The 12,362-nt window shown below is 36.5% G+C and overlaps 1 protein-coding gene across 1 annotated transcript in view; it reads right to left on the reverse strand.

The window, feature by feature from the left end:
• Positions 1-12,159, reverse strand: part of LOC143741412 (uncharacterized) — a 52,912-nt gene extending 40,753 nt beyond the window's left edge. The window contains exon 1 of the mRNA XM_077233771.1: positions 11,921-12,159. Coding sequence (XP_077089886.1) covers positions 11,921-12,100 — 180 coding nt within the window. The 5' untranslated portion in view covers positions 12,101-12,159. The remainder of the gene's footprint in view (positions 1-11,920) is intronic.
• Between the last annotated feature and the right edge of the window lie 203 nt (positions 12,160-12,362).

Consider the following 12,362-nt stretch of genomic DNA (forward strand, 5'->3'; position numbering starts at 1 on the left):
CAACAGGAATGCATCCTACACAAACTATGCACATTTGGCAAACAAGAATGGTGGTGGAGTGGCCATTTATGTGAAGAACAGCTTTCAGGTTTGTCCTCTGATGTATATACAGAATGTTACTGACTTGGAATATTTGGATTTGAAGATAGAAGCCCCCAAACAAGCACTTCTTGCAGTTGTCTACAGACCACCAAGTTATAATTTGGCAGAGTTTTTGGCACATCTGAATGCCCTCTTGACATCTCTGGAGATCATTGATTTGAGGCCTCTAATCGTTTGTGACGACTTCAATGAAGATCAGCTTTCTCATTGCAACAAACCTATTCTCAATTTGTTTGAAGATAAAGGATACACACAGGTAATCAGCACCGGGACAACAGAAAACAACACTCTTCTAGATCCTGTGTTCATAAGCGGTGCACAATCAAACGTCAGAGCAGGAGTTCTACAGACGTATTACAGCTATCATGATCCTGTGTATTGTGTTTTAGAATAGATACATCAAATATATAAAAATCTGCATCACACATTCAACACTGCTGTAAGATAACATCTTTATTTTAAGAAAAAATAATGCTAATACAAATAAATGTATACCACTAAACTGTTCACATTTTGTCTACTTCTTGTGTGTGTGAGTGTGTGAATGTGTTTGATATAGTGTGTGTGTGTGTGTGTGTGTGTGTGTGTGTGTGTGTGTGTGTGTGTGTGTGTGTGTGTGTGTGTGTGTGTGTGTGTGTGTGTGTGTGTGTGTTAGATAAGGAATGAATGGAGAGTGAATGTCCTTTCCAAGGATCGCCACCTTGACGTGGTGGAAAGGCTTGTGTGTTCCAGTGATCCCAAGAGTGAGTAATTCTGGAGGTTTTTACTCCAGTTTGACTTGCTTAAGGGTGATGTTCCAGACTAAGTGCGATCCAAATGGGCATTAACTAAATAAAATCATTTTTTAAGCATAATTACTTGACTTTGTCTTTCTTGATCCACACACACATACACGCTCACTAACTCACACAGACACACACTCACGCACGTACACTCACACACAGAGTTTTGGAGTTTAGAGTTTATAAGTTTAGATGAGTAAGAGTTCATAAGTCTATGAATTCATGAGTTCACAGACACACACACACACACACTGAGTTTTTGAGTTTAGAGTTTGTGTAAAAATTCATGAGGTCATAAGTGTATGAATTCATGAGTTTATAAGTGTAAAAGTTTATGAGTTTAGAGTTTATAAGTTTAAATGAGTAAGAGTTCAGAGTTTATTCATTTATGAGTTTAAGAGTTCATAAGTTTATGAATTCATGAGTTTATAAGTGTACGAGTTTATGAGTTTCGAGTTTATAAGTTTAAATGAGTAAGAGTTCAGAGTTTATTAATTTATGAGTTGAGTTCATAAGTGTATGAATTCATGAGTTTATAAGTGTATGAGTTTATAAGTGTACGAGTTTATGAGTTTAGAGTTTATAAGTTTAAATGAGTAAGAGTTCAGAGTTTATTCATTTATGAGTTTAAGAGTTCATAAGTTTATGAATTCATGAGTTCATAAGTGTATGAGTTCATAAGTGTATGAATTCATGAGTTTATAAGTGTACGAGTTTATGAGTTTAGAGTTTATAAGTTTAAATGAGTAAGAGTTCATGAGTTTATAAGTGTATGAGTTTATAAGTGTATGAGTTTATGAGTTTAGAGTTTATAAGTTTAAATGAGTCTAAGAGTTCAAGTTTAGAGTTTATTAATTTATTATGAGTTTAATAGTTTAAGTGTAGATAGAAAAGTGTCATAGATAGATGAGTTTATTAGTTTAAATGAGTCTCAATGGCTCATAGTATATAGAATGGCAGTTTGATTGAGTCTAGGGCTTCAAGGAGTTTAGATTTGAATTTTTGACAGTTGGCCAGTTTGAAAATCTGAACATTCCGCAATGTTAAGTCAATGGGAGTTTTTTCCGAGTTTTAGGAAAACCGTAAGTCCGATCAGTTAGAAAAGATATAGCACACTAAGTCAGAACAGTCTGAGTGTCTGAGCCGAGTTTGGAGTTTGTAGAGTTAAAGCTCTAGGAGGAGTTAGAGTCAAAAATTTTAGTGGTAATAAAAAGAATAATAATAATAACTAGATTAAAAAGTTCGTCGAGACAAACTTTAAGTTGGCTTGTGAAAGTTTGTACCAATAAGTTTGAAGAAGTTTAAAGTAGTTTAAAGTTTAAATTAGTTTATAGTTTAAATTAGTTTAAAGTTTAAATTAGTTTATAGTTTAAATTAGTTCATAGTTTAAATTAGTTTAAAGTTTAAATTAGTTTATAGTTGTAGGATTACAAATTTATTTAAATGTTTAATTTAGATTTCCAATACAATAGTATTTTATATTGAGAAAGTTTAGAAATGATGAGACCAGGAAATCTCTGCAAACGGTAGGGGTTCTCAGCGGGATATTCCTGACTGTCCCATCTCAGTATGAGAAGGCTAGGCTTTTCCTGTTCTCGGGGGAAGAGTCATGATTTTATTACTGAGACCATTTGTCTCATCTCAGTACGAGAAGTCTATGCCTTTTCCTGTTCTCGTTGTCTCAGCTCATTTACATCACAATGTAATCCCTCCCCCTTGAAATGTATATATGAACTCAATGTATACTGCCTTAGTTAGACTTCACTTGACTTGGGTACGGAGCAGACTACAGCAAATAAAGAATCCTGCTTAAATAAGTCTCCTGGTTTTCGCTTCTGAGTTTTTCTACACTGAAGAAGGAAGAAGTTTACAACAGATGGCGCCGTGACCCGGATGGAGAAACTGAAACTCAACAAAGAATGAACTTTTGAAACTTCAAAGCTCAAAGATCTCAACAAAGATCTGACTTTCCAGTTCCAGACTGAATCTTTTGAATCCAGAAAGATCTCAACAAAGCTGCCTGAGTTCGCGAACTGAATCTCAACAAAGATCTCAACAAAGCTGACTGTGTTCCAGAACTGAATCTCAACAAAGATCTCAACAAAGCTAACTGAGTTCCAGAACCAAGCTCAACAAAGATCTCTGACTGAGTTTCCAGACGGAATTTTTTCCATACAATAATAATTTGGTGAGTTTCACTCCATTCAAAGAACCGTTGAAAAACCAGTAAAAATTATCCTCTGTGCCGTCAGAGAAAGAGTTATCAGACAGCTGTAGTGTTTGATTACCTAAAGTTATCCTTTAAAAGTTGTCTTTTAAAGATGAAAAAATATCCTCTGTTCAGGCAGGGACGTTTTTAACATCACATGTTAAAAAGATATCCTCTGTGTCAGGCAGGGAAGATTAGTATTATTTTGCTAATTATTTGTTTTGTTGTTTGTTACCTTGTGGTGTTACCCTCTAAAAAATTTATTTTAGAGAAGAGAGTTTGATCCTCTGAATAGTCAGGGAAGTTGTTGGTATCCTCTGTGCAGACAGGGAAGATTTTAGCATTCAAGTTAAAATATTGTTAGCCTCTGTGCAAGCAGAGAAGAGGTAGTCTTACAGGCTATTTATTTTGGTTACCCTTTTAAAAGTTTTTCTTTTAGAGAGGAAAGTTTGATCCTCTGTTTCAGGCAGGGAAGAGTTAGCAATACATGCTAGTAATTTTGTTTTATCCTCTAAAAAGTTAGGAAGGTGAAAGATCCTTTCCGTTTCTTTCAGGGAAGATTAGCGTAACGTGCTAATATTTTGTGTTTCATCCTCTGTTTCTGGCAGGGAAGTTAAATGTGATGTGTTGGTAACAAGGAAGTTTAACAATAGTTGATTTGTGTTAACAAGCGTACCCTCTGTAATCAGAGAAGTTTAGTGTTTGTTTGTGTGGTAACAAAGAAATCCACAAAATGATTAAGAAAAGTGCTAGACTAATCTCCACAACTAAAAAAGGTGGTCTTGCTAATCCTTTGTGGTCAGATAGCGAATTTAAAACACTGTTAGGAGAACAGATGGATCTAATAGTCACTGAAAAAGTTAGACAAGAACTAACACAGAAATATGAGATTCATCCAGATAAGATTTGGTCTATTGAAGAATGCAAGAAGGTGTTAGGTGCATGTATCAGAAAGAAAAACATGAAAGGCATAATCTGTTGCCATAGGGAATTTAGCTTATCCATTGCACAAGAACAATCTAGGTGTATAGCTAAATTAAAAGAACAGAACAAACAAATGCACACTAAGGTGGGCCATAACAAGGCCTCAACCAAATGTGACTCAGAAGACCAACAGTCAGATGAAACTTATCCTGACTTAAAAGCATTCTTTGAAACAGATGTAGACATCCCATCAGTAACTGATAAGCCTGTAGATTCAGTAAAGGTTTGTGTTGCAAGAAGATCTCAGGGAATTGAGGGAACTGAAAGTGTTCCTACCAACTCTTCTGTTGTCCAAAACCAAACTGTTGCCAAAGTACTCGGACCTAGAGACATAGAAAGACTATCCCAAAGCTTACCTTCAGTACGCACTGATGTTTCTGAATTTAGAAGGGCATTGATCAGTCAAATGCGTCTTTACGACATGTCGTTGGCAGAAGTCACACAGCTGATGTCACAAATTCTAACTGAATCTGAATTCAACAGTTTTGAGTCTGCTGTTACTTCTGAACTACAACATGCCAGAAAAGATGAATTGAGAGAGGGAGTTCTGAAAGCGTTGAAGAACATTGTTGGACCTAAAATTGACTGGTCGAAGATCACTAGTTCTTTACAGAAGAAGGGTGAAACTGTTAGTGAGTACACTCAAAGATTTTGCCAGTCAGCAGCAGCATACAGTGGTATAGCTGACACTTCAGAGAAGGTGCTAGAAGATAATGGTCCCCTAGTTCGCACATGGTTTGATGGTCTGTTGTCAGAACATAGAAAAGCATTGCCTTTCTTAGACTTAACATGGTCCACTAGAACCATACAAAACAACTTGGAGAGGTTAGCTACTTGGGAAAGAGACTCTGATGTCAAGGCAAGAGTAAAAATTGCAGCAGCATCCTTTAAGGTCAACACAGAGAATCAACAGAAACGCAAATGTCCTAAGAGAGAGGGCAGTAGTTGTTATTATTGTGGTAAACATGGACATTGGGGAAAAGAGTGTAGGAAAAACAAAAAGAACTTTAAACAAGTTAACAATGTTACTCAGCTCCTACTCAGTCTGCTTGCTACTCTGAAGCAGCCCGTCCCCTCGTCATTAAACTGGGGCAGCTGGTTGACGCGTTAACCATTTGGGCTGTGAGTGCTTTATTTCCCCACTAACTTGCAACAGAGATAAAAAACTTCTGTTTTTGTTTAATAGAACAAAAGGAAAGTGACTATCTCAGTTTTTTTTCTTTGGGGGACACTGGTTAAAGTAGACTCACAGCCTTAAATGTTATTTTACAGCACAGGCCTTTCATCATTAATAGTGTTAGGTCAGACTGTAAACGTAAAAAAAGCCCTCATGCAGTGTCCACAATAATGCCGAATATTGTTTTACAACGTGCACCTGTCACGAATCCGTCCTCATGTATGATGTCTGCTATGACTGAAGTTTTGTTAGAGGATGAAGGACAAAATACTCACGATTGTGTTACGCTTACATATACACCTATGAGTGAAGTAAAAGAAAAAGGTAACAGACGAGCAGGTTATGCAGTAACGTCCACCACGGAAGTGTTAGCTTCAGGACGTCTTCCAGATCATTTTTCAGCTCAAGCTGCAGAACTAGTAGCCCTAACAAGAGCATGCACGCTAGCTTCAGGATCAGTTGCTAATATCTACACAGATTCCAGATATGCTTTTGGGGTAATTCATGATTTTGGTGTCATTTGGCAAACCAGACAGTTTCTAACTTCTGCTGGATCCCCCATTAAGCATGCTGAATTAGTGAAAGATCTAATGTTTTCCATGAAACTTCCAAAGAAATTAGCAGTGATCAAAGTGAAAGCACATCTCACAACTAATACTACAGAAGCTAAAGGTAATGCTCTTGCTGATATGGCAGCTAAACAGTCTTGTTTCTATGCAACTGTACAAGTGTGTTCAGGTAGTGCAGCACAGAAGAAAATGATGCCTCCTGAATCAATTATTGATCTGTACAAAGACGTTTCCTCCATTATTACCAAAGTGACATGGGCCACATCAAGTGATGTTGATTACAGCAGCTGCAGTATTGTGTCAGGGAAGAAAAACCTAGACTCATGTGTCACACTGTAAGGTTGTTCCTGCACCAACAGGGATAGGTTAGGACACAGAACCAGTGAGGAGCCCCGGGAAGAACCGAATGCAATAAGCTTCGGGGGTTAACCCTGGGGTGAAGACTTCCCTCATAGGCCCTATCCTAGTCCATCCTTACCTCACTGTTCTTTAGGTGTCAAAGGAATTAAGAAATAGGGAGAGATGGAACGACAATAGCAGACCCAGAAAAAGTTTACAACCCTAGTGTTTGAACAAATACTGCTCTACTGCTTAGCAGACTCGGAAGTTTACAACCCTAGTGTTTGAACAAATACTGCTCTCCTGTCTTTTGTTTTCTTTCTTACTCTGTGCAGATACCACTGATGACTTCCCGAGACCCATACGCACTGACCTCGTCATCTGCGTATGAAGCCACAAGAAAACCTCAAGAAACAACTTGACCCTCTTCCGAGCCAACTATCACAAAAGGATAAAGAAAAAAAAAAAAAAAAATACACAACGCAGAGACTCACATACGAAACCTTCAGTCATCCATCAACATGATCAAGATTGTCGTACCAGTAACATCACAGACACTCTCGCTTCGCACAAGATAATGATCTTACAGAACAGAGTGGCCTTAGATTACATTCTAGCAACGGAAGGAGCCTGCACCATCATCGCACCTGAGTGCTGCACCGGGTTTTAATGGATCCAACAGAGAACTTGAACAAAATCCAACAAGACATTCTTGATCTTTCAGCAAAATTACACCAGATGACTGAAGTAAATTTTTCATGGTTCGGAAACTTGATTGGGAAACCCTGGCTGTGGATAAAGGAAATAGCAATTCTGCTGTTATTTCTTCTAATAGCGTACTATCTATGCGTCCACAGTATCAAGTGTTTCATTCAACAAATGACTCACGCCCCTCACAAAGAAATGACAGTCCCAAACAGAAAAGACTATTACCCTTAAGAACTTAACGGACCCTAAATTTGCATGTTTGTTTCTGTGTCAGCATGCAATTGCAGAAACAGCAACACAGAAGCATGAGCCTGTAATGATCACAAGTTACAAGAATTTAACTTTTAAGTGTCTAAATTTGTATTTTGTGAGAGTTATTTAGAACTCTCAAAGGGGGAAATGTAGGATTACAAATTTATTTAAATGTTTAATTTAGATTTCCAATACAATAGTATTTTATATTGAGAAAGTTTAGAAATGATGAGACCAGGAAATCTCTGCAAACGGTAGGGGTTCTCAGCGGGATATTCCTGACTGTCCCATCTCAGTATGAGAAGGCTAGGCTTTTCCTGTTCTCGGGGGAAGAGTCATGATTTTATTACTGAGACCATTTGTCTCATCTCAGTACGAGAAGTCTATGCCTTTTCCTGTTCTCGTTGTCTCAGCTCATTTACATCACAATGTAATCCCTCCCCCTTGAAATGTATATATGAACTCAATGTATACTGCCTTAGTTAGACTTCACTTGACTTGGGTACGGAGCAGACTACAGCAAATAAAGAATCCTGCTTAAATAAGTCTCCTGGTTTTCGCTTCTGAGTTTTTCTACACTGAAGAAGGAAGAAGTTTACAACATAGTTTAAATTAGTTTATAGTTTAAATTAGTTCATAGTTTAAATTAGTTTAAAGTTTAAATTAGTTTATAGTTTAAATTAGTTTGAAGTTTAAATTAGTTTAAAGTTTAAATTAGTTCATGGTTTAAATTATTTTGAAGTACTATGGGTTAGAAATAGAATAGAATTCTAGAATATGCAGAGTGTATAAGTAGCATGAGTCTGAGAGTTCAGAGTTTATTCATGTTTATGAGTTTACGAGTTTGTAAGTGTATGAATTCATGAGTTTATAAGTGTATGTATTTATAAGTTTAAAAAGAAGTGTAAATTAGTTTAAAGTAGTTAGAAGTTTAAAGTAGTTTAAAGTTAGTTGATAGATAGATAGATAGATAGATAGATAGATAGATAGATAGATAGATAGATAGATAGATAGATAGATAGATAGATAGATAGATAGATAGATCCAATCAGATTAGTTAAGATTTGTTACCGATGAAGAAACACACTGCAGGTTCAACATCATGACATGTGCTCACCTCAGTCAGTCAGACACACAGACTGGATTCTGCTAATTCGCTCGAGGAAAAGTGTAGATACCATGTAAGTAAGATATTTATAATCCTTTGTTTTTTCATGCTACTAAAATAACAATGTCTTGTTTTTCTAGTACGTAAAAAGCAATCAACTGAAATGTTCTTGTCATATAAGAATGACGTTTTCCCTCTCACACAAAAAATGTTTAATAGCATTTTAATCCACTTTATTCATTATTACAATATCAAGAGCAATAATCGGCAATAATGATGTTTTCTTCAGTTAGATAGATTACAACCTCAATTGTTAACTTTTATCAGTGAGCATATTTTAAAATCATAACTTTCATAGCAACAACTCGTAATAATAATAAAATATAGGCTATTGTAAAAGCAGCTAATGTGGTGATGGCAGCGCGTTGTCACAGTAACCAGGTGAAGGAAATGAAATTGCTACATTGCTACATACCCTATGCAATTGCCCTGCTTCTTAAACTTCAAGGGTTAAAAATTCCCCCTACACAGTCAAAATTAATCTATAACTATTTTCACATTTCACTTTAATAGTGAACGTCAGTGAAATGTTGCGGCATTACAGGCAAAGATCCTCACGTGGCATGCAAGATTACTTTTATACTTTTTTTTTCCAGCGTTGAGCATTACCACCAATCACACAAGTCTCTGTTGAGCTCATAATGCAATAACCAATCAGATTAGTTTAGATTAGTTACCGGTGAAGAAACAAAACTGCGAATTCGCGGGAGGTTTTTTTGCGTTTAGCACCTGTTCACCTCAGACAGTCAGTCAGACAGATTGCGAATTCTGTCGTGGGAAATTGCAGATACGATGTAAATAAGATATTGATTTATGATCCTTTTGTTTTCCATGCTACTAAAATAACAATGTATTGATTTTCTTCTACTTAAAAAGGAATTAACTAATTCATAAACGGTTCTTGACTGTGCGACACACAAGAATGACCCCACACAAAAACGTTTACTATATTCTTGTAATGACATTAATCATTATATCACGAACAATGATCGACAATAATGATATTTTTCACTTACAAGGTAAAAAGTTGTTTTGATAACAGCTTCAACCTTTTGGGAAATGCTGTCTGCTAGATGTGTGTATCATCTTTTGTGTCAAATCCTTACATTTAATCAGTGAATTAAAACAAATATATTCTGACAGGATTTGGTCTCATAAAATGTATTTTCTGAAGTATTTTCCTCACTTATTTCAAATTCAATTCCTAATTTTTATGAAGTTACGAAGAAACGACAAATTAAATTACAGTAAAAAGACAGTAGAGCTGATGAAACCAGTGTAGAAATTAATCTTTGCAATGCTGAGGAAAAACAACCAGGATCTGAAATAGCATTGTTTAATGCAGCTCACAGGGAATGAGTAATGACTTAATTAGTAAAGGACATTATTCATGCTTCGTTTTAAACATAAAATGCTTAATACTTTACTTTTGAAATAAGTTCAAATTTAAACTAAAATTTAAATGTTAAATTAAAACCGCCACTAGATGGCAGCAATTCACTGTTATTGAGTAAGTCATTGAGATTTAACTGGTGCTTTTAAAATTCGTGTTTTCGGTATGGGTGTGTGTAATTTATGTAATTGTATTAAAAATGTATGTAATTTTACTCCTAATTTGGAAAAAAAAACATTCTAAAACTCCACAGAAAAATCTGGAGGGAACCAGAGGGCGGGGTTTTAATTTCATACCTGCACCATGCTCTCTTGAGTCGCGGGAAACACCGGATCACGATCACGATTTAAAATGCAAGCTTCACTTTTAAACAAGTTTTAAACAATCAGGATAGGATTAATATTAATATACGGGTCATCACGGTCTAGTTAATGGGAAACACAGGGACTACATCCTGTTAAATGTATGACAAATGTATGTGTTTGTCAATGAATGCAGTTTTGCATTATATTTGTGTAATTTTACACTTGTTGAAGATTGTAACTTTCTGTTTCTATTCTCCCACAGTGTTGCATTCAAATGGGTGAGGTCCACGAATTTCTGGCCACACCTCAGATCGAAGATGCGAACCTTTCATTACATTGCATCACAACAGGTAAGCAAAACAGTGTTACTTTTCTGCAGGTAATTAGAGGGTATGCATTGTTGTCAAAAAGATACCAATGATAGAGAAGACAACGCTTTGAAACATTTATTTTGGAACACACTATAGCAACTAAACAAGAACTATTTCAATTTTTTTCTTAGAACACAAACAAATTAAATAATTGAAGAAAAATGTTTGAGGGAGCTGGGTAATCCATTGATGTCTCCCTCGCATTAACAGAACTGATCTGCAGGACCCGTCTGTTTAAGTGCTTAAGGATGACTTTCATTGGCAGTTTGTTAATGAGGTCATCTGTGGTGCCAGAGAAGATGTTTGAAGGGACAATAAAGACCTCCGACTCACTGCTGAGGAAGTGGCAGCAATGATGTCGGCCTCCGTTTCCTGGACCTGCCCCTCAGGGATCTGTGGAAACATGTATGGGAAGTTTCAGTGTATTAGTACTAAAAACACCTCACTGTAAGTATTTATTTTTGTACAATTTTGCTTTTCTGTATATTAACTTCTTGTTTATTGACCTGTTGTATTACAAAATACACTTGTAATTCTAGCCTATTATCAGATTACAGTTAGGCTGATATTCTGAACAGTTATGCTTTATTTCATGTGATATTTATTAATTGAAATGTAGGTTTACATCTCCAAAATACACGTTTTACTCTGTTTCAGTGTAAACTATGGCAGCAGTAGTGTTGTGTATTATGTACCTTCACAGACGTGTAGGCTGAGGACTGGAATTTTCCTCGGCCATTACTGAGGATGCAGGGACGAAGGTGAGTCAGCACCACCTCATCACCTACATAGAGGTCAGTCAGCGCCTCATCCCTCCACAGCGACACATCAAGCGTCTTTCCTCCACACTGGAGCTGCATGTCCAGAATGGGGACATTCGTCCGAGTCATCCTCACGCCACGCAACTGGAAAAATTAAATTCATGGGTGAGTATAATACAGTTCTGTTTCTTAGTTATGTTCTTGGAGTTCCTCAACATTGCACATTTTGAATTTTTATGTTATTTATTCAATTTGTTAATTACACAATTTGTTTTCCAAATAAGGGAAAAATCCAAAGTATGTAGTGTTGAGGTTTCCTGAACGTGTGTTTAAATCACAGTGCCATAGTGATAGACAGATAAAGACGGTCAGATGGAAATATAGATAGTAAATCAGAGGCTGAAAAAGCATGTATGGTGTCAACAGTCTTACTCAACTGTTATGTCCTGTTAATTTGTATGTTGACATTTTCACAACTTTGACAACATTTTGACAACTTTGAATCACCCATTAGATGCACAAACTATTTCAAAATCAATATAATACAATGTTGAAATTGATTTAGTATGTTTTTGAGACTATTCAGCTCACAAATACAAAATTAGCAATATAATTGAATTTGGCACAGGTATTGCAGAACACGGTCATTATCACTTTATCACTGTTAATTTTTCTAAATTTTCTGTTTTAGGCAACTTGTAACTGGATGATGAGGAAGTAATGATGTCAAGTTAGTAAATTATATTAGAGAATTAGTTTAACACTGCAAAATGTATTAGACGGATAGAAAATGTACTCACTTTTATGATCTTCCCTTGGAGGCTGAGGTATCCACCCTGAGAGAATATGTCCTCCTCTTCGCCACTCATCAGTGCTGAAGATGGACACAGGGCATGTTTGGCCTGGATCCCTGCCTCCTCTGTGATGTCCAGTGGAACGGTTTTAAATTTTAGGGTGCCAGGGCCAACAAACAAATACATCTGTCCATACGCATTTGACAGGGTGTATTTTTGAAGGACATAGCTAACCCCCTCCTCAAACTCCGGGGTAAATCCATCTTTTTTATTTACGTATGTTATAAACCCGTCAGTAAGGGCACTTAAGGATTCCGTTTTAAATCTAGAGACTTCAATTTTTCCTCCCCTGGTGTAGCTCTGAGCTCGCTGGTTCGTCTTGGTTGCAACGCACTTGCAACGTAGAAACGCTGGCGGAGAATTTGGAGTTGCCATGCTGAAGAGAAGA

Source organism: Siphateles boraxobius, unplaced genomic scaffold (genome assembly GCF_051911475.1).
Source record: "Siphateles boraxobius isolate OS27281-9 unplaced genomic scaffold, OSU_SipBor_1 19, whole genome shotgun sequence".
Lineage (NCBI taxonomy): Eukaryota > Metazoa > Chordata > Actinopteri > Cypriniformes > Leuciscidae > Siphateles > Siphateles boraxobius.